Here is a 23,663-nt window from a genome sequence, read left to right as displayed (position 1 = left end):
GTCTAGGGATCAGTTGTGCCCGCGTCCATGTGATTGGAGGAGGGAGGTTTTTAAGGCAAGGGGGGACTTGTACGGACATCCGTTTGCTATCACCTTGAAAAAAAGTCCAGCACGGGGTGGAAACGCGTCGGTATACGAGGAGACCACGGGATAGCTGGAGGTGCAGCACCCGACAGTGGAGATTGGAGCCGAGACCAGTGGGAGACTGTGGCGTTTATCTGAAGAATAATCGCCAGGAATGATGTCATGTAAATATATATATATATAAATGTGTGTATCAACATGGATTCTAGGCAGTGCCCTGTATTTAACCTGTAGGAATACAAAGCTTGGAGGAGATTTGTCTTCCTGGAACCAGGCATCTAGATAACCATCTCTTATCTCTACAGGCCATAAAGTTTGGGGAGAGATACATCCTTAATGCAGATGGTCAGACTTGGTCAAGCCAGGTCATGGGATATAAAATCCTTTAGGAGGGAGATGACAGGAATGTAGGGTATGTTACCTGCTTATTGGTTTCTAAAGACCCCTTCACACTGTTTCAAGACCCCCTACTTCCTATAGACAATATGGAATTGTGTGGCCGATTTCTTAATGCCCAGTGTACAGCAATGAAAGAGTGAAAAACCCAAAGGTGGGGGCTAGTGCAGCTGTGAGGGTATAACTATGCATCTCCCTCAGTGATAAGTGTTCTTGTGCCCAAGGAGAGTCCTGACGACTGGCCAGAATCCAATGCTCCTGTGTCTCCTCCACGACTGAGTCTAGATGTAAAGACTCTGGGTTCTTTTCATTTTTAATTCCTTTTACTTTCTGAAACCTATTTGTGATATATTTGTATTGTCCATATTTGTACTACCTTTTTCTGTAATCAATAACCTTGGAAATATTTTTCGGATTAAACATTCTTAATCCAGTGTATTCTCCGTGTTCTTGTCGAATTCACGAGCCTGTGAGGTCAAAGCTACGTACCTATATGTAAGTGAGTGTGCAAATTGAGATTTGAGCGGAGAACCTAACGACTCCTGTTAACTTCGTTGGTGGTGGCAGAACCGTGTTATAGTAACCGCACGTGTTGAGGTAACCATAAGTCACAGTTGGCGATTCTCAGATTGAGGTATCTGGAGAATCGGCCGGCTGGTCGTGACAAATTGGTGGCAAGCGGTGGGATGATGATAATTTTTGTTTTTATCACAAGAACTTAAGTGAATTAATGGTGTGTAATTCTTGAGAGAAACTACATCATAAATTCACCGGAGAATTACGCTCAAGGTTTACATTTTAAACGGACATACATAGCAAATTGTTTCTGTCCCCCCCCCCTCCCCTCTCTTGGTTTTCTTTTCTATTTTATTTGGCAATTAGTTTGAGGTCCAGAATGACCACAGAGTACCTGCAACAGAAAAGAGATGACCTTGTGGCCATGTGTATGGAGAGAAACATTGCCTGGAAGAGCCAGAACAAGGATCAACTGGCCCAATTACTCCAAGTGGCGGATCAGAATCTTGCTGCTGAAGGTGGCCAGACAATGGACAACCCTGCTGCAGAGGCGCAGTCTGTACTGGACCTTACAACAGATGCACAGTGGGGGCCGGACACCTCTGCTGGGTCAAGTGAGTCTGCACTAGAGAGTTTCCTTCAAACTGCTGACAGGCATATGAAGGACAGGGACACTGCCACAACTCTGCAGCTGATGCAGCAGTTCCAAACGTCTGCGGACAGGGAAGCTGCTGGACGCCGAGCTGACCAGGAAGCTGCAGCACGCCGAGCTGACCAGGAAGCTACAGCACGCCGAACTGACCAGGAAGCTGCTGAGCGGAAGGCAGTCCGAGAGGCTGAGGCTGCGGATCGCCAGGCTGCGGCTGCGGCTGAGGAGCACCAGGCTGAGCGTGTGTTCCAGCTGGAGATGGCCAGACTCCGCGGACAGAATGCCACCTGTGAACCAGGTAGGAAAAAGCCCCGGCATGATCAATTTCCTGTATTGGAGAAGGATGGCGACCTCGATACGTTCCTGAGGGGGTTTGAAAAGACTTGCCGACAGTTTGCACTGGACCCCAGTGAATGGGCAAGTTATTTAACCCCTGGGCTGAGAGGAAAAGCTTTGGAGGCGTTTGCAGATCTTCCCCAGGAACTGGATGGTGATTATGCTGCGATTAAAAAAGCCTTGTTACAGCGTTTCAACATCACCCCTGAGGCTTATCGACAAAAGTTCAGAGACTCAAAGCGCAGTCCCTCTGATACCTATGCGGGACTGTTAGCGCAATTGTCAACCCTGTTGCATCAGTGGGTTGATGGATTGCAGGTGACGGACTTTGAGAAACTAAAGGACCTTATTCTCCAGAAACAGTTCCTCGCACTGTGTCCAGCGGAGGTCAAAGAGTGGGTCCTGGATCGGGAACCCAAAACGTCTCAGGAGGCTGCCAGCTTGGCAGACAAGTACACCAGCACTCGGGCTTCTGTGGTGAAGAAGAGCTGGGGGATGCCAGGACAAGCGGCATGGGGAGAGAGACGACCCGGAGGATCACCCCCGCGGTACCCTGCAAAACCAGCTGTTGCTGCACCTTTTGGGGGGGCAGGGGGAAAACCTATTTTGGCAACTGGCCGCAGGTGTTTTACATGCAATGAGCTGGGGCACATCAGTGTCGATTGCCCCAAGAAGAAAAGATCAACACCCGCTCCTGTGAGTGGCCTGGCAGGGAAACCTGTGCCAGCCATCCTGTGTGTGGAAGGGCCCCAAGGACACCCCCGGGACAATCTACAAGCAGTCCAGGTAGGACACCAAGTTGCACTTGGGCTTTTAGACTCTGGCTCAGACCTGACTCTCATCCACCCAGCCTTAGTGGGTCCCGAGGATATTATTCCAGGGAAGACTATTACAGTGCGGGGAGTGGGTGGGGTGCACCCAGAGGTGCCTATGGCTCGTGTGTATCTTGACTGGGGAGTTGGGAGAGGTATCCGGGATGTTGGGGTGCTGGACAATTTACCTGCTACAGTACTGCTGGGGTGTGATTTGGGAAAAATGCATACTAAATATGTATCGGAGAGTGATGTTGTAAATGATGTAAAGGAACAATCTAACCCAGTTTTTCCCCAGGTGACCCCTGCTGACCGACCCAGCATGAGTACAAATGAATGTGATTGTATCAGTGATGTACAAAGTGCTGTTCTAGCAGATAACCCTTTGCAGTTCCACAGGCCGGAGTCTGGTCAGTCAGGAATGGGTCTAACAGTGAGCCCTAATGAAAAACTGTGCAATGTACTGTTAGCAGATGATATTGCAAATGTACCATCATCAGGGTTTGGAGTGAATACTGTAGGTAACGATGCCATCCCTGTATTAGCAGTAATGACCAGGAGAGCCACAGCCCAGAGTAACTGTGAGTTAACCCCTGCACCTGGGGAGAGGGTGTCACTAGAGATTCCTCCCCCTCAGCCCCCCTCCTCCTCTCCTGCTGAAGCTGTCAGCACAGAGTCTGGGATAGGGGAGGACAGAAATCACATTTTGTCTCCTCACCCTGATCAGCTAATGAGAAGTGCTGCTTTCAAAGCAGAACAGCAGACAGACCCCAGTTTGGAAGCTGTGAGGGGGAGAATCAGCGAGGCAGGTCTGGAGGGTAAATCAGAGAGAATTTTTATGGAAAATGGACTGTTATATAGAGAATGGGTCACAGCTGAGGGTGCTGAAAGGCAGCTTGTAATCCCTCAGATCTACAGAACTGAGCTCCTGAAAATAGCACACGAGATCCCCTTAGCAGGACATTTGGGGGTGAGACGAACCAGAGACCGGTTGAAACATAAGTTCTACTGGCCTGGCATGGGGAAGGAGGCAGACGATTACTGTCGCTCATGCCATGCGTGCCAGATAGTTGGGAAGTCTGGTGATGTGGGGAGGGCTCCTCTCATTTCCCTTCCCATCATATCTGAGCCCTTTGAGAGGGTTGCTGTTGATATTGTGGGGCCCCTAGCCATCCCCAGCAGCTCAGGAAAACAGTACATTCTGACTGTAGTGGATTATGCTACAAGGTATACCCAGAAGCTGTAGCGCTTTCATCCATTCGCACAGACAAGGTAGCAGATGCGCTTATCACCATTTTTTCTCGGGTGGGGTTTCCCAAGGAGATGTTAACTGATCAGGGTACCCAGTTCATGTCCCGCCTCATGCAGAGTCTCTGTCAGAGGATGCAGGTGAATCATCTGATTACATCCCCGTATCATCCGGCTTCCAATGGGTTGGTCGAACGTTTTAATAGCACCCTGAAACAAATGTTGAGGACTTTTGTGGAGTCCCAGGGAAGAGACTGGGAGAGGTTCCTGCCGCACCTCCTCTTTGCATACCGCGAGGTGCCGCAGGAATCAACTGGATTCTCACCCTTTGAACTCCTATATGGGCGTCGCGTGCGAGGCCCTCTAGATTTGATCAAGGAAGAGTGGGAAGGTAAGCTGGTCACTCCTGAACAGTCTGTGGTACACTATGTAGTACAGTTCAGGGAGAAGATGCAGTCTTTAATGGGAATGGCACAGAGCAACCTGAAGGCTGCACAAGCAAAACAAAAACTCTGGTATGACCGCAGCGCTAGGGAACGCATATTTGAGGTGGGGGATAAGGTCCTGGTAATGATCCCAATGAGGCAGAACAAGCTACAGGCTGCCTGGGAAGGCCCCTACACCGTAGTGCAGCGCCTCCAGGATGTTAATTATGTAGTAGAAAAGGGGGATGGACGTAAGAGACAGAAGATGTACCACATCAATATGCTCAAAAAGTACCATGACAGAGGGACATGTGTGTTAGCTGTGTGTAGCTTGCCTGAGAGTGATCAGGAACCCGACCCCTTACTAGATCTGGCAGCTGCTGCAAAAGAGGGGGGGTCACTTGCAGATGCCCACTACAGCACTGAGCTGTCTGAGGTGCAGCTAGAACAGCTAGCTAACACCGTACAGCCCTTTCAGTCCCATTTCACAGGAAAGCCGGGAAAGACACACTTGGTTACACATCACGTAAACACAGGTAATCAGACCCCCCTCCGACAGCCAGCATATCGTACTTCCCAAGAAGTGCTGGAGGCAATGAAAAGGGAAATTGATGAGATGCTGCAGCTAGGGGTGATACAAAGGTCTCACAGTTCATGGGCTGCCCCAGTGGTACTGGTCCCAAAAAAATGTGGAGGTACCAGATTTTGTGTGGATTACAGGAGGTTAAATGATGCCACTGTATTTGATTCCTATCCCATGCCCAGGATAGATGAACTACTAGATAAGCTTGCCCCGGCACATTACATCACTATCATGGATCTCAGTAGGGGGTACTGGCAGATCCCGCTGTCACCCGAGGCCCGTGAGCGGTCCGCATTCATCACCCCATTTGGGCTGTTCAAATTTCTGGTCATGCCCTTTGGGATGAAGAATGCCCCTGCGTCCTTTCAGCGCCTGGTTAATGACCTGCTGGAAGGCCAGGAGGGATACGCAGTTGCCTACCTGGATGACATCGCAGTGTTCAGCCAGACCTGGGAGGAACACCTGATCCATCTGAATAGTGTGTTAGGTCGAATCACTGGGGCAGGTTTGACGATCAAACCCGAGAAGTGCCAGCTTGGCATGGGAGAGGTACAATATCTAGGGCACCGTGTAGGGGGAGGTACTCTCCGCCCAGAACCAGACAAAGTGGAGGCTATTGCTGCATGGCCTACCCCTAAGACTAAAAAACAGGTGATGTCCTTTCTAGGAACTGCAAGGTACTACCGAAAATTTGTACCCCACTACAGCACCCTAGCCAAGCCCTTAACAGACTTGACAAAAAAGAAGTTGCCACAGGTGGTCAATTGGACTGAGGACTGTGAGAGGGCCTTCCTAGCCCTAAAGTCTGCTTTAGCTTAGTCCCCTGTGCTGCAGGCCCCAGATTTCAAAAAGAGGTTAATTGTACAGACTGATGCCTCTAATTATGGTTTAGGTGCTGTGCTCAGTCAGGTCAATGAGCAGGGGGAAGAGCATCCTGTCATTTTCCTAAGTAAAAAACTGCTGCCCCGTGAAGTGGCCTATGCCACCATTGAAAAAGAGTGTTTGGCGATCGTATGGTCTCTCCAAAAACTGCAGCCATATCTGTATGGGAGAGACTTTACCATAATAACAGACCACAACCCACTCGTATGGCTTAATAGAGTCTCTGGGGATAATGGTAAACTTCTCCGATGGAGCCTTACCCTGCAACAACACACCTTCACCATCCAGCACAGAAAGGGTGCAGAGCACAGCAATGCTGATGGACTCTCCCGGCAGAGTGAAGAGGCAGACAGTGGTACACAAGAAAGGCTGTGACGTGTGTCTCAGTCCCTCCTGTGCCCATCTTCAGGGGGAGGTGTGGAGTTTATCTGAAGAATAATCACCAGGAATGATGTCATGTAAATATATATATATATAAATGTGTGTATCAACATGGATTCTAGGCAGTGCCCTGTATTTAACCTGTAGGAATACAAAGCTTGGAGGAGATTTGTCTTCCTGGAACCAGGCATCTAGATAACCATCTCTTATCTCTACAGGCCATAAAGTTTGGGGAGAGATACATCCTTAATGCAGATGGTCAGACTTGGTCAAGCCAGGTCATGGGATATAAAATCCTTTAGGAGGGAGATGACAGGAATGTAGGGTATGTTACCTGCTTATTGGTTTCTAAAGACCCCTTCACACTGTTTCAAGACCCCCTACTTCCTATAGACAATATGGAAGTGTGTGGCCGATTTCTTAATGCCCAGTGTACAGCAATGAAAGAGTGAAAAACCCAAAGGTGGGGGCTAGTGCAGCTGTGAGGGTATAACTATGCATCTCCCTCAGTGATAAGTGTTCTTGTGCCCAAGGAGAGTCCTGACGACTGGCCAGAACCCAATGCTCCTGTGTCTCCTTCACGACTGAGTCTAGATGTAAAGACTCTGGGTTCTTTTCATTTTTAATTCCTTTTACTTTCTGAAACCTATTTGTGATATATTTGTATTGTCCATATTTGTACTACCTTTTTCTGTAATCAATAACCTTGGAAATATTTTTCGGATTAAACATTCTTAATCCAGTGTATTCTCCGTGTTCTTGTCGAATTCACGAGCCTGTGAGGTCAAAGCTACGTACCTATATGTAAGTGAGTGTGCAAATTGAGATTTGAGCGGAGAACCTAACGACTCCCGTTAACTTCGTTGGTGGTGGCAGAACCGTGTTATAGTAACCGCACGTGCTGAGGTAACCATAAGTCACAGTTGGCGATTCTCAGATTGAGGTATCTGGAGAATCGGCCGGCTGGTCGTGACAGAGACCCGGGATTTTCACTGTGTGTATTAATCTATAAGCTCATATATAAACTACCCATTGACAGTTCCTTTTCATCCACCCGGTAATTGTTGCTCTTCCAGCTACTTGGGGATATCCTGTCTTCTGAAGTTTTTTACATATATATGTGGATGTCTAACCATTTATGGATATAATAATTTTTAAATGTTGATTTATGTTAACTTTTAGCCTATGTATTAAAACTGTGCTTCACTATATGTACGATTTTCCCCTTATTTTCAGGTACTAACCCGGGGATTTGTGGAGACAACCTCCCTTCATACTGTGGAGGGACATCTGGGAAGGGAAGCAGTCGGGAAGCCGATGGACGGAATCCCGACCGTCGGCTTCCCAACTGTCTAATCCCGGCAAGGGGTTAATTGACAGGCGTCGAAATCCTGAAGCCTGTCATTTTACCTACGCCGGGAGCCCGACACCCGGCTTACCGATCGAAGGTAAGCCAGGTGAGGGGTTTGGGTTCCCGGGGGGACTTAGGGTTAGACACCCTCCTGGGAGGTTAGGGTTAGGAGAGGGGAAGGGAGGGTTAGGGTTAGGCACCCCCGGGGGGAGGTTGGAGTTAGGCACTCCCCCAGGGGACTTTAGGCGGCGGGGAAGGGGGGTTAGGTTTAGGTACCGACAGCGGCAGCCCGGCAAGGGTGAAAATCCCAATCGTCCCTAAGGTAAGTATCACTAACCTAATTCCCCCCCCTAACCCTAACCCTCCCTTAGGGGTGCCTAACCCTAACCTCCTCCCCAAGTGCCTAACCCTAATCCCCCCTCTAAGTGCCTAAACCTAAGCCCCCCTGGGGGGGGGCGCTTAACCCTAACCTCCCCCCAGGGGTGCCTAACCCCAAACCCCCCTTCCCCTAGCCTAACCCTAACCTCCCGGGGGATGCCTAACCCTGAGTCCCCCCCAGAGCACTAAACCTAACCCCCGCCCCCCCCCCCCCCGATCGGTATGCCGGGCGTCGGTCTTCCGGCGTCTGGTTAATTACAGGCATCTAGATTTAGACGTCTGTCATTAGTACCACGCCAGGATTAGAACGTCTGGAAGCTGGCGGTCGGGATTTAGACCGTCGGCTTCCAAACTACATTCCATCATACTGAATCCTCTGGGAAGGTTTCTATGAAAAGACTGCTACTGTAATGTATCACTAGCGCTGGAAAGGAAGTCTTAATGTCTGGTTTATACCTCACACCTGCCTTGCATTTGATAATGGTAAATTGCTGCTTTTACTGTAATGATCAGTTCTACATTAGGCCATTTATTGACATGCCTAAGAAAAGAAGGATACTCATGGCAGCATTAGAAAATCTTCTTTACCACAATTTATATATATATAAAAAAAAAAAAGTGGCCAAGGCAGCTGAGCGAAGTTCTTCTCCCTGGTAACATGCGTGAGTCGGCTAATGGGCTCCCAAAGCAAGACTAGCTTTCAGATTCCATAAAGAATACACTTTGTTTAAAAAAAGGAAAACAGAATATACAGTCAGGTGCATAAATATTGGGACATTGACAGAATTTTCATATTTTGGCCTCTATTCACCACCACAATGGCTTTGAAATGAAACAAACAAGATGTGCTTTAACTGCAGACTTTCAGATTTAATTTGAGGGTAATTACATCCAAACCAGGTGAACGGTGTAGGAATTACAATGGTTTCTATATGTGCTTCCCACTTTTTAAGGGGCCAAAAGTAATGGGACAAACTAAACAATCCTAAATCTAACTTTCACTTTTTAATACTTTGTTGCAAATCCTTTGCAGGCAATTACAGCCTGAAGTCTGGAACGCATAGCCATCACCAGACGCTGGGTTTTATCCCTGGTGATGCTCTGCCAGGCCTCTACCGCAAATGTCTTCAGTTCCTGCTTGTTCTTGGGACATTTTCCCTTCATCAAGTGAAATGCATGCTCAATCGGATTCAGGTCAGGGGATTGACTTGGCCATTGCATAACATTCCACTATTTAGCCTTAAAAAACTCTTTGGTTGCTTTTGCAGTATGCTTCGGGTCATTGTCCATCTGCACTGTGAAGCGCTGTCCAATGAGTTCTGAAGCATTTGACTGAATATGAGCATATAATATTGCCCGAAACACTTCAGAATTAATTCTGCTGCTTTTATCAGCAGTCACATCATCAATAAATACAAGGGAACCAGTTCCATTGGCAGCTATACATGCCCACGCCATGACACTACCACCACCATGCTTCACTGATGAGGTGGTATGTTTTGGATCATGAGCAGTTCCTTTCCTTCTCCATACTCTTCTCTTCCCATCACTCTGGTACAAGTTGATCTTTATCTCATCTGTCCATAGGATGCTGTTCCAGAACTGTAATGGCTTTTTTAGATGTTGTTTGGCAAACTCTAATCTGGTCTTCCTGTTTTTGAGGCTCACATCTTGTTGTGAACCCTCTATATTCACTCTTGTGAAGTCTTCTCTTGATTGTTGACTTTGACACATATACACCTACCTCCTGGAGAGTGTTCTTGATTTGGCCAACTGTTGCGAAGGGGTTTTTCTTCACCAGGGAAATAATTCTTCTGTCATCCACCACAGTCGTTTTCCGTGCTCTTCCGGTTCTTTTGGTGTTGCTGAGCTCTCCAGTGCGCTTTCTTTTTAAGAATGTTCCAAACAGTTGATTTGACCACACCTAATGTTTTTGCTATCTCTCTGATGGGTTGGTTTTGATTTTTCAGCCTAATAATGGCTTGCTTCACTGATAGTGACAGCTCTTTGGATCTCATATTGAGAGTCGACAGCAACTGATTCCAAATGCAAATGTCACACGTAGAATCAACTCCAGACCTTTTACCTGCTTAATTGATAATGAAATAACGAGGGAATAGCCCACACCTGTCCATGAAATAGCTTTTGAGTTGATAGTCCCATTACTTTTGGTCCCTTTAAAAGTGGGAGGCACATATAGAAACTGTTGTAATTCATACACCGTTCACCTGATTTGGATGTAATTACCCTCAAATTAAATTTGAAAGTCTGCAGTTAAAGCACATATTGTTTGTTTCATTTGAAAGCCATTGTGGTGGTGAATAGAGGCTAAAATATGAAAATTCTGTCAATGTCCCAATATTTATGCACCTGACTGTATATATATATATATATATATATATATATATATAAATAATGTACAGCGACATCGCACACACCACTAAAAGTATCTTGAGTAAACAGGTGCCAGGTTGAAGCCAAAATTATATAATACCATCCATCCTCTATACTCTCGTATCAGTATGGAGTACAACCAGCACACAAGTGTTAAATGCAAAAAAGAGTAATCTTTTTATTACACCATGTTAAGGTGAAAAGAGGGGGAACAAGCCATCCAGTGAAACAATGCATAGCACAAATAACTTATCTGGAGTCAAAAAGAATTACAGTGGAGCAACGCTCAAACACCCTGGACCTCCATATTTGGATATAGTCAGGGCCGGTGCAAGGTTTCAGGGCACCCTAGGCAAAGGTTCACATGCCGTCCCTGTTTTCCCCCCAAACCCTCCGCCCAGCTCACAGACACATACACAGCGCCCCAATAATGTTCATATGACCCAAATTAAAGGCATGATTCCCCCTGCAGTGCCCCCAGTAGTAAGGGCCCCTGTAATGCCTCCAGTTGTGTTGCCCCGTAATTCTCCCTGCAGTGCCCCCAGTAGTAATGCTCCCTGCAGTGCCCCCAGTAGTAATGCCCTTGCAGTACCCCCAGTAGTAATGCCCTTGCAGTACCCCCAGTAGTAATGCCCCCTGCAGTGCCCCCAGTAGTAATGCCCTTGCAGTACCCCCAGTAGTAATGCTCCCTGCAGTGCCCCCAGTAGTAATGCCCTTGTAGTGCCCCCAGTAGTAATCCTCCCTGCAGTGCCCCCAGTGGTAAGGGCCCCTGTAGTAGTGCTCCAAATAGTGCCCCCATATGATGCCCCTGTAGTGCTCCCATATGATGCCCCCTGTAGTGCCCCCAATAGTATGGCCCTGTAGTGCCCCCAATAGTATACTTACCTTAAACCCTGCTCCAGAGCCTGCAGCCATCCGTCCCCGGCGCCCGCTCTTCGGAACTACGGGAGTGACGTCATGTCATCACTCCCATAGTGCACTGCGAGACACGGAGCTCAGGATTGAGCTCCGTCTTCCGTCTGCCACTGACGCCGGGGGGGGAGGGAGGGAGAGAGGAGCCGGGCGCCCGCTGGTAACACAATCTCAGCGGGTGCCCGGCAAATGGAAGGTGCAGGGGGTGCGATCGCTGGGTCGCATAGCAACCGCACCTCCTGCACCCTCCGTAGGTGGACTGAGAAGCGCCCTCTAGTGGCCGGCGCCCCTAGGAAGCTGCCTAAGCTTGCCTAGTGGAAGCGCCGGCACTGGATACAGTAAACAGAGTATGTCCCAACAAATGTTTCATGATGTCCTTTTTCAAGGGACTGCTGCAATACTAGTCAGCACAAGGGCGGCTAAATACCCCTCTAATTAAGCATAATGCCCAACAGCCACACTCACCTGTGTGAGACACATGACCACATCATCGTCAACACCAGTGGCTGGGACACTCAGCCGCCATCCTTGCAATCTAGCAGCCCTGTCAGCAACCTCACGCCATGCCGGAAGTGGCAGCGGAGGTAGGAACCAAAAGGACGCTCCACATTGCCGGAGGGCAGCGCTAGTTGTCCCACCACTGGAAGCGACGAAATAGCATCAAATTCCATTGCTAGGCAACCCGGATACCATCTAAAAGAGTGAGCACACCCATCTGTTACACCACGCCGCATCAAAAAAGGCATCGGCGATAGGAACCCACGGGGTGCCCCACACAGCTGGATGGTAACACCAGGTGAACCAACATGGGAAGCAGAAAACCATAATAAGTGGCACAAAATAAAAATTGAAAAAACAAACATCTGTCATAACAATGTCATGTGTCTATTGATCACCCACAATCTCCAAACCCCCAACAACACGTCCAACAGCTCGTGTCGGTGGGCGCAACAAGAATACAGGCAGACCAATAAGAATACACATAGTATCAACAGTGGTACTTGAACATAAACAATGAAAAAATTGTAAAAATGAGGCCAATGTAAGAGTGCCATATTATGACATATTGAACAATAAATAACAATATATGGCTATAGTTGTTGCACATTATCTAATGCCAACTGAAACCTCATTCTAATGATAATGTGTTTCTAAAAATGTCATGTTGAATCACGAGATAAGGAATCTAACTAGAGGACTAAGATGGAGACTAACAACTAGAACAAGTAAGAAAAACATTTTCATCCTACGCAATATAACAAGGTCAGAACTCGATATTAACAGTCATCATTAGAATGAAGATGTTAAGTGTGGGTGTGTTATAAGAGATAGACAGTAATTAGATAGACAATGTCTAGGTAGACACCAGATGTTAGACAGTCAATAGGTCAACAGGGACAAAAGGTCGACAGGGTCAAAGGTCGACACACTAAAGGTCACCATATAAGAAGGTCGACATGTACAAATGGCTGACAGGGTCAAAAGGTTGACATGAAAATGGTCAAAAAAATGGTCGACACATGATTTGTAATTTTTTTTTAGCCCTAATCTTCACACTAACCCTAACCCTCCCCTTGGTGCCTAACCCTAACCCTCCCTCCTGGTGCCTAACCCTAACCATCGGGGTAAGTGCCTGACCCTAACCGTCCTTTCTAGTGCCTAACCATAACCCTCCGGTAAGTGCCTAACACTAACCATCCCTTCTGGTGCCTAACCCTAACCATCTTGGTAAGTGCCTAACCCTAACCCTCCAGTAAGTGCCTAACCCTAAACCTAAACAAAAAAAAGCATATGTCGACCATTTTTGTGTAGACCATTTTCATGTTGACCTTTTGACCCTGTCGACTATTTGCAAGTGTCGACCTTCTTACATGGCAACCTTTAGTGTGTCGACCTTTTGTCCCTGTCGACCTTTTGTCCCTGTCGACCTTTTGACTGTCTAACATCTGGGGCGGGATGTAATAGAGTTCGAGTGTTAAGCCATTTCTAAACTTGCACATTTGTTTTGATCGTGTTTCCCATACAACTCGTGGGATGTAATGGGGTGCGATTTTTTTCGACAAATTTCGATTTTGAGTGCGTGTTCTCGTGAGAATACAGATCCGGAAGTATGCGTTTTTTTGGACCAACCAGAATGCGAGTTTCATTTACTGTTCTGTCAAGTTTAAACAAAGTCACTCATTGGCCCTCCAAAGTCTCCTGATGCCTACCTCACACACCCTATATAAACCCCTATCTTCATTTTTGTCCTTTCAAAGGTATTAACTTAGTTTTGTGAAGGAGTGGTGAGAGAGAGTAAAAAAAAAAGCCGATAATTGTATTGTTATTGTGCTGCAGCATGGCATCCAGAAAAGCAAGGAGGGTGGCCAGGATGGTGGAGGAGGAGGAGGAGGAGGAGGTTGTACTGCAACCTGATATTGGTGAGGAGGTGAGCAGTGAGGAGGTGAGCAGTGAAGAGGTGGAGGAGCAGGAGAGTGTGGAGCAGGAAGCGCAGGAGCTGGAATCTGAGGCTGAGGGTAGTGTTGAGGATGAGGAGGCTGAAGCACCCCCAACCACTGGGAAAACATGTACTGGGCATAATATACGCTTCAGTTATGATGAAAATTGTGCCCTGGTCCGTGCAATAGTACCTGTTTTTCCGGACCTACTTTGGGGCACATTCACACCGGACGTCAGCAGCGCGGCGAAAGGAGATGTGGAATAACATCACTGATACAGTGAATGCTGTGAGTGAATACTGGCGTGAACTTAAAAATATCAAAAAGCGCTATAATGATATTAAAAGGAACACAAAATAGAAAATGGCTGAGGAGTATAGGCAGCGACGCATGACAGGAGGAGGACGAGTAGTGACAGTTCACTTCACTCCATATGAACAGGAGCTGAGGCCGGTTTTTGCTCCTAAGGTTTTTCCAGGTCCACATATTGTAGACACTGACAGGCCAGCACCCCCTAGGCATCGTGGTGAGTATGCAAATAAATGTACTTTTCACTGTCTTTTTTTAAAAGTATTGTAGATCCCATTTTTTTTTTTTTCAAATGGTGTAGTGTGTATGCACCTGTAGGCACTCCCATAATTAGGCCATATTCAATTTGGGCCCGTATTCATTTTGATCTGCACCCGTGGTACTTTTCCGCCTCCCGGACTTTCCGCCTACTTTGCCTGTTTTGCTGGCGGAAAAGTATCGCGGGTGCGAATCAAATTGAATACGGCTCATAGTGATCCCCCATGTCAGTGCATCTTTTGGGGGGGGGGGGGGGGTAGGCTGTTTTACACCAATCTGACAGGATTTTTCGCCTGTTTCAGTTCTGGCGGGTGCCCTTTTTGAATTTATAAAAAATGTCACATTACTCAATTAACCTTAGCATTGTGACATTAAAGTCTACAACAATAGAAATGTCGAAATTATGTTCTACTCATATTATTTATTTTAAAGTATTAATTAAAAGGTAATGATAGAGATGTGTACACATACATAGCCTCCTTGCATGTTAAACAGGCCTTATAATTTTATGTTTGTTTTTTTTATATTATAGACATTTAAATTGTAACAATGTGCAATGTGTTTTATTTGCACATCAATGGAAAAAGAATACACAAGCAGCTTCTGCTGATTCCAATGATATGCGGCATACCTATATTTTTGGACAGACAGCGGGTGTATCTGCATGCCAAATGCTACGTTACAGTGTCATAAGCGATGCCACTGTAACGTAGCATTTATCATGCAGATACACCCGTTGTGTCACTTTATTGCAGTCACTACTGAATGTACCTGTTTATTATTTTATATATGTGAAACTCAAACTCCAAAAATAATCCAAAAACACTTTCAAACATTTTAGTTCTACTAGATTTTGTTTTAATTTTTCAGGACCATCAGGAGTTTCGGTGCCTCCACCGCGGACCACACCACCAGTGTCTAGGGTCCCAGGAAGTCATTTTGGCTTGGTGGCCTACACGTCTGAGGAGGAGGCTGAGGCAACAATACCTCTTAGTCCTGTGGAGGCAACAAGACAAAATCCACCTGCACAGAACCAACAGCCACCAACACAGCAAACAGCACAGCCATCATCCCCCAGTGCAGATGAGCTGGCTCAGTCCCTGCACACCTTCCGTCAACACCAGATGCAGTACATGGAGATGCAAAAAATTCAAATGGACAGCATTACACACCAGCTCAGGAAGCTAAAAAGGACCTCCGCAGTAGCCCAGGGGACCCGCACCCGTATGGCTAGTGACTTCAGTAGGCATCTGGTGGAGCTAACACAGGCCGCCAGAGACCAAAATGCTGCCATATGGGAGCAAACACAGGCCTTTTTGGCATTACAAAGGGAGCTGGTGGCACAAAGGGCCCTTAGGGAAGTGCCATCAGCATCTACTCCCAGCTCACAAGCCACCAGTCCCCAAAGGGCCGCACCAATGAGTCCCTCGAGGCGAAGTGCCCATACACGGGGGGGTGCAACTACAGGGTCAAGCAGGAGTAGAGGCTCATCTGCCTCACAGTAATTTTGTTTTTTTTATATAATTTGTGGGGTTTTTTCCTGATACCTTACTAGTTTAGTAAAGTAAGTTGAATTAATTTGTGTCTGTCTTTCTTTATAAACTATACTTAGATTGTTTCGTTTATTTTGAACTATATTTAAATGGAACAGATGTTTGTATTTTATTAGGCGCAAAACATTGGATTCCGGGGAAAAAAACCACTGATTGAGACTTTTCGCCGTGGCGAAAACTTATCCCCAAGACTTTTCGCCGAGGGCGAAAAGTCTATGCAAAAAAATGGGCAATATTTGTCAGCACACAATAGGGTTTGAAAAAAAGTCAGTAATTTTGGCTCCTAATCGAATATGGGTTCGATTTAGACACTTTTGAAAGAATTAAGAATTATGAGTATTTACGTCCTTAAAAAGGTGATTTAACACTTATATGCATATTTATATATGTTTATGGATTGAAAGATTCCTTTGTAACCTTTTTGAATTTATTTTGTATTTTTTAACATACAACTCTCCATTGTTACTTTGGTCTATTTTTTGGCGAGATTATGGTAATGTTTTATGTGCGAGTTTCGAACTCGCACCCTATTACATTGCACGAGTTGTATGTTGAACCTGGGGAAACATCTGGATGCGAGTTTGAAAAACGTGTATTTTGAAAAATGCGAGTATGCAGGATCGCGCACGCTATTACATTGGTCGAGATTACAAAATATGCGAGTTTTCTGGGAAACACGCAAAATCTAAAACTCGAACTCTATTACAACCCGCCCCTGGTGTCTATCTAGGGCCATATTCAATTAGCCTGCGAAAAGTCGTAATTGGCGATAAATTATCGCCGATGACGTCATTTTCGCATGTTTCAATTATCCCCGTAGTCAATTTCAAAGACTTTTCGTCGGTGCGAAGAGTCTTTGAAAAAAACGGGGATAAGTTTTCACCATGTTTTACATGGCGAAAAAAAGTGCAGAATTGGGGTTTAGGGGTGCAGGCTTTAAAAAAAATAGCCGGTACCCCTGGGAATAGCCCCTAAAAATGAAATGTGTAAAAAAAAAGTTAAAAAAATAGGGACACCCCAAAAAAATTAGTTCAATTTTGGGGTTAAAAAAAAAAATTATGGGAAACACATTTTAAACTAACAAAATAAATTCAGGGGGGTTCCCAAGTATGTGGCAGGTGTTTTAAAGAATGCGGGTGGTAGCAGCAGGTGCATTTTTGAAGAATTTTCAAAATGCACCTTAGGGACTTAAAAATAGGCTTGAACCCATTTTCATGTACCCCAAATTTGATGCAACTAGTTTTTATAAAAAAAAAAAAAACTAAGTGCTCTTCTTCACCCCTTCTTCCCTGTCGGGAAAAAACACCTGCCGCGGCTTTTTAAAAACAAACTTACCTTCTGCAGGCCAAAATGGGGGTACCCATAATGATCCCCAATGTCAGGACATCATTAGGGGGGGTCCCTCGATGCTTTTCCCTAAAATTCCCAAATTTTTTCCTATACTCACCTTTCCACTGGGTCCCGTTTTCGCAGCTTTCAATTTGAATACGGGGATAAACCGGGCGCGCGCCCGATACTTTATCCCCGTAAAACCTCCGATGTGGAGCGAAAAGTCCAGCATGGACTTTTCGCTCCCTAATTGAATATGGGTAATTGTTTATATAATTAGTGTCTATCTAGAGTCCGGAACCCAAAGCCCATGTAACTACATAAAGAATATTAAAATGCTGTATTTTATTTTAGATAGAACAGAAGCTGCTGTCACAGACCAAAGATGATAATAATTAATAATAATAATTTTATTTATATAGCGCTCTTCTCTCAGGGCTGGATTAATAATGGGGCTGATGGAGCTACAGCTCCAGGCCCACCATCAGAATAGGCCCACAGCCATCTGATGTGTGTGTGTGTGCTGCTGATTTTTTATTCTGTCCACAGCAGCCTGAGGACCCAAGCGGCCGCGCACCCTCCCCCCTCTGCCGGGCACCCCACCCCTCCTGCACGGCTGCGGCGCTGATGCATAAACAAGACGGCAGCACAATGGAGGGTTGGGCTTAACTAGCCCTCCCAGTGCCACTAGCACTCAAAGTCTAGGCAGCGTCGCCACCTCCGCGTCACGTGACATCACTGTGTGTGATGTCACATATGCGCCGCCTGCAGCCACCACCGCACCCTCACGCAGCCTGTCCCTGTGCACCGACCACCAGCAGCATAGGCGCCGCTCAACCTCAGTCGCAGCACCACTGTGAAGGTGACCTGGTGATAGCAGCAGCACGGTGTGAACTTCTGAGTCCCCTAAAGGTGAGGTGCTTATACAGTATATATATATATATATATATATATATATATATATATATAGTACACATAATGACTTGAAAATTATATAAATAATTAGTATATATTAGACCAATGCAGATTGTATAAATTATAATATATTTTGAGTCTCAATACATGGTTAAAATAAAAACAGTTTATAAACAATATAAATCATAAAACATTGGATCATACATACTGTATAAAATCCAAGGTAGTTAAAATTTTATAAAACACAACTGGCACTAGTGATGTAAAATCACATATATTAATAGATACAACAATTTTTAAATAAGTAACAGTTACATTTCTGCAGTAAGTATGGGAGCGAGAGAGGCAGCAGTGCAGCACAGGGAGCACTGCCGTCCTGATACGCTGTGCTTAATCAGGGACTGTTGTGTGGGTATATATATATATATATATATATATATAAATATATAAATGTGTATGTGTGTATATATAATATAAGTGTGTATATATATTTTATTTTTCTAATTTATTTGTCTTTACATTAATATTTATGATGATCTGTTATTGGTTTTATATTCCTTGCTATATTCATATGTTCATTATTTATTCATTTTATACATTAAGTCCAGAAGGGATGGGATTTCTTGCGATCATCCTGACTAATAATTGGCTTATAATCATATGTAGACTAAGGCAAAATGGCGCCAGCCACCACTAGAGTGGTTACTAGAGGATGCGCTACAAGAAAATGGCTACCGCCATTAAGAAGCGGAGCCCGCCGGAGAAACACGCGGCTGCTGGTGCTGGGGGCATTGTGACCCTTTCTGCATATCTGGCATGCCGGTGAGCTCTGAGAGGGTGATCCGCTTCTAATAAGGGCCATCATAATTAATTATTTTAATGAACCCAAGAACGGACTTTTGATTATCCACTTCCGGCTAAGTGGAACGCACTTCCAGTTCACTAACGGTTCTTGGAAAGCAATCCTAATTGCGAAATGGCGGTACGCACGTCCATTAATAAATGATTACTTAGGGTATATAAGGGTCTTTGCTATGATCTTCCTTTATCCTCCTGATGAAGTCCTATGAATTATGAATGGACGAAACGCGTTGAGGGTTTAGCTGTGATTTACTGCCCGGGGCACCTGTGATGTGATCATCTACAGATAAGCTTGCTTTATCTTTCACATTGTACGGGCATTTTACTTTACTTTGTTTATGTGTCATTAAATTGTTTGTGTAAATATACTACACTATGGTCCTTTTTCTCTACCTTAATTGCATGTTTTGCTGAGATTGGCTTATATAAGACTGGGTCTCCTTGCTTGGATGAGGAAGGAAAAATGCTGAACGACCAGTGATTCTCTTATGCTGATATAATTGTGGATTATTCCACTGTTAAAGGTACCCCTCCACCACATAGGTGATTGAAATTGGTGAAGGGTCTAAAAAGGTTTATACGATATTGCACTAGGAGGCGCTCCTTCTCCACTTCTTGTTTTATAGGTTACAACTGCTTGAACTACAGTTTTTGGGAGACGGAGCAGCCACCCTGAAGATCTGGGGAGTGCTGCATCACTTGTTTCTATATAAGACTCTAAAGTGACATTATCAAGGACTAGCGCCATATACCACTATTTTTTGCTGATATATATATCTGTGTGTGTGTATGTGTATATATATATATATATATATATATATATATATATATGTGTGTCTATAAGCTGCGGTTTCCACAATGTTTAAGGACAGCATTTGGAATTAGGTATTTCTTAGATACAGAGCACTGGCACTAGTGATGTAAAATCACATATATTAATAGATACAACAATTTTTAAATAAGTAACAGTTACATTTCTGCAGTAAGTAGGGGAGCGAGAGAGGCAGCAGTGCAGCACAGGGAGCACTACCGTCCTGATACGCTGTGCTTAATCAGGGACTGTTGTGTGTGTATGTATATATACATATATATATATATATATATATATAAATATATAAATGTGTGTGTGTGTATATATAATATAAGTGTGTGTGTGTGTGTATATATATATATATATGAATGTGTGTGTGTGTGTGTGTGTGTATACTGTCTACTGTCTGTTGTGGCTTGATAAAGGGGGTTGCACCCCGAAACGTCGCGCCTTTAATACATTTTATACTTATTCATGACAGTCTCTGAGTGCTGATTTTTTCTGGATTTTTGTTTTTTGCTATATCGGGCACCGGAGCAGTTGGGATTTATTCTTATGCCATTTATTCAGGAGTGCCAACAAATAACTGACTCTATATATACATATATATATATATATATATATATATATATGTATATAGAAATGTGTGTGTCTATAAGCTGCGATTTCCACAATGTTTAAGGACAGAATTTGGAATTAGGTATTTCTTAGATGCAGAGCCTGTGCCAGCCCCACCTCTTTTTGCATGTGACGTCATGACGACGCGCACAAGGAGACGGGGCCCCCGGTAAGTGAACTTCAAGTAGTGCCGGGCAGCTGTAATTATGGCAGGGTGCCTGCCTGTAGCATCCACGGGATGCTGGCTGCAGGGCGCCGTTACAGGCACCCTGCAGTCAGAAGCAGGAGCCGTGGGATGTCGACGGTGCCGCCCACAGAGGTCTGCTCCGGCCGCACACCCCTAGCTTTGGCCCTGCTCAGATGTACCGAGCAGAGCAGGAGATATCTCCGTCTACTAGCTCCCACAGTAGCCATCCCAACCTGCTATGGGGCTGCCCTGCCATAGAGGGATCTTGCAATCCCTCTCTGGTGGGCTACAGGATGTTCGAAAATGGTCTGCGGCTTTTGCCAAATGAGGAAAGCAGTAGACACAGTGTCAGAGATATATCCTGCTTTCTGTCCACCTGCTCATGCAGCATCTATTGCACCCATTTTCTATAGGGACAATATTTTACAAGATCTGTAAAGCTCTGCATTGTGGATGTTGCTTGTTTGGGCTAATGCCATCTTCACCTGCTATGGGGCTGCCCTGCCATAGAGGGATTTTGCAATCCCTCTCTGGTGGGCTGTAGGATGTCCGAAAGAGCTTCACATATACAATTTACTTCTATCTTCTGCACAATTGCAGCTACTGTGCATACGCAGCTTTCCAGTAGCCGCAAGGGGGTCCGTAGATAAAAGTAAAGTGATTGCGGATAAGTTCACTGTATTTCTTCCTGATCACCGGGAAGGGCTCTTACCAAAGGATAGACCACATATTTTAATAGATATGCTCCTATAGCTATTAGTCTATCTTGGCATATTACCGTCACATTAACAATGGGTGTTTCCCTTTGTTCATTTGTAGGCACATTAAGCGAAGAGGGGAGGAAGATTGTGTTTTTGAAGGTAGGTGCTAGTCACCCCTTTGGCACAGGCCACACCCCCACAACAGTGGTCACACACACCATATAACTAGTCACACTTTCACGCCGCTGCTCACACACCTTGCTGTGGCCTACAGTAGGCCCTTCATAAATTTCATCTCCAGGCCCATGTGGACCTTAATCTGGCACTGTCTTCTCCTAAAGGACTCAAAGTGATTTACATTTGCCTTTACAGTACAAAATACAAAAGAAGCTTAAGCAAGGGACATTAGTGAAATGCTTGGGTGAAGAGGTAAGTCTTGAGTCTATTTTTGAGGGATTCTAGAGTGGAGGCCTCTCGAACTGTGCAGGGAAGTGAGTTCCATAAGGTTGGAGCCCCAGAACTGAAAGCTCGACCCCCAGACGAATTCCGGGAGATTCTAGGTACTGTTAATAGTCCTTCATCAACGGATCACAGTAATCAAGTGGGACAGTAAGGAATCAGAAGCTGCTACAGGTACCTTGGGCCATGGTGATGTAGTGCTTTGTAAATTAGTAATCCCATCTTGAAAACAATTCGCCATCTGACAGGCAGCCAGTGAAGGGAGTAGAGAGTGGGTGTTATGTGGCTGGAAAGGGGCTGGTTGGTTAATAGCCTGGCAGCTGTGTTTTGTACCATCTGCAAGCGGTGCAATTCTTTTGCTGGGAGTCCATGGTAGAGGGCGTTGCAGTAGACTAGGCATGATGCTATAAATGCATGTATGACTTTAGGCATATCTTCTGAGTGAATTAAGTGCTTGATTCTGGCTATGTTCCTCAGATGAAAGAATGAGGATTGATTGTGGCTGATACCTGATGTTTAAGTGTCAAGCCACTATCCAGGGCAACACCAAGATTCTGCACATGTTCAGTGTTTTGTAATTCTGATCCCCCAAGCGTAAGTCCTGTTGGTTGGCTATGCTGCAGCCCTGACTTGTGACCTATCATAAGGACCTCTGTTTTATCAGGGTTCAGTCGCAGCCAACTGGCACTCATCCATTGCTGAAGCTCAGCTAGGCAGCCATTTAGGGTTGTTATGGGGTCCTTTGTACCTGGAGCAAAGGACAGGTATAGTTGTGTATCATCTGCATAGCAGTGGTAGACCAGGCAATGACGTCTGATTATTTCACCCAAAGATAGCTTGTATACTGCAAAATGCATGGGAGATAGTATAGAACCCTGTGAGACACCGCATGGAAGTGGTGCTGGTGGTGAAGAGTTTACTCCAGAAGAAACTCTCTGTGACCTGGCAGTGAGAAATTATTTGAACCAACTAAGGACTGTGCCATCCAGTCCACAGAAATTTTTTAGGCGCTCAATTAGAATCCAGTTGTCCACAGTATCAAATGCTGCTGACAGATCCAGAAGGATTAAGATTGAACAATCACCTCTGTCTCTTGCCATCAGAAGATCATTAAGCACACATACCAGGGCTGTTTCAGTGCTATGTCCTCCTGAATCCTGACTGGAATGGATCATAAATATCATGGGTAGACAGGCGGGTTTCCCTTTGAATTGCCACCACTTTCTCAATGACCTTTCCTAGAAAAGGAAGGTTTGATACTGGTCTATAGTTGTTCATGCAGTCGGGGTCTAAATTAGGTTTTTTAAGAAGTGGTGTAACAATTGCTTCCTTTAGTGATTCTGGAAAAAATGCCTGTCTGCAAGACCATTTAACTATTTTTGCAATTACAGGGCAAATCATGTCCATACACCCTATGAGAAACTTGGTTGAGGTAGGGTCCAGATCACAGATGGTGGGTCGCAACATTCTGATAATTTTGGCAATGTCTTTTACATCCATTATGTGAAAGCTGTTCCAGGGAGACAGATGGCTTGCCTTTGCAGGCTTGGTAGTTTGGCAATGCTTTGATGGCACTGTGGGGATTCCAGCCCAGATGGAGGATACTTTATCTGCAAAGAATTTTGCAAACTCATTGCATCTTGACTGGGAGAGGGTTTCATCAAGCTGCAGGCATGCTGGTTTGCAAAGCATCTCCACTGTACGGAAAAGCTGAGCTGGCCTATTGTTTGCTGCCTTGATCTCATTTGAAAGGAACTCTGTTTTCTTACAGGTGATTGCTGATTGATATTCTCCAATATGTTTGATTAGTGTTAACTTATCCACTTATCCTTTACCAGGTTAGTCTTCCTTCATCATCTTTCAAGTCTACGCCCCCT

At 45.3% G+C, this 23,663-nt stretch overlaps 2 protein-coding genes across 3 annotated transcripts in view; one reads left to right on the top strand and one right to left on the bottom strand.

Annotated features, from left to right (window-relative positions):
- The window catches only part of LOC148506677 (sodium channel protein type 5 subunit alpha-like), a 323,898-nt gene that overhangs the window by 221,725 nt on the left and 78,510 nt on the right, over nt 1–23,663 (bottom strand). The gene's annotated exons all lie outside the window — the stretch shown is intronic.
- LOC148506678 (uncharacterized) lies at nt 1,376–4,039 on the top strand. Its single transcript, XM_088446448.1, has 2 exons — nt 1,376–1,837; nt 1,871–4,039. The coding sequence occupies exons 1-2, from the start codon at nt 1,376–1,378 to the stop codon at nt 4,037–4,039; spliced, it is 2,631 nt and encodes an 876-aa protein (XP_088302574.1).

This window comes from Taudactylus pleione, unplaced genomic scaffold (genome assembly GCF_031769625.1).
Source record: "Taudactylus pleione unplaced genomic scaffold, aTauple2 ptg000398l, whole genome shotgun sequence".
Taxonomy (NCBI): Eukaryota; Metazoa; Chordata; class Amphibia; order Anura; family Myobatrachidae; genus Taudactylus; species Taudactylus pleione.
The sequence above is the reverse complement of the archived record's forward strand: the minus strand, read 5'-3'. Positions and strand labels throughout refer to the sequence as shown.

What these genes read in the sequence shown, in the direction of transcription:
- LOC148506678 (XM_088446448.1), top strand. Translation starts at nt 1,376, where the DNA reads ATGACCACAGAGTACCTGCAACAGAAAAGAGATGACCTTGTGGCCATG. An exon ending in AGGCAGTCCGAGAGGCTGAG is followed by an intron (nt 1,838 to 1,870) that starts GCTGCGGATCGC and finishes GCTGCGGCTGAG; the next exon opens with GAGCACCAGGCTGAGCGTGT.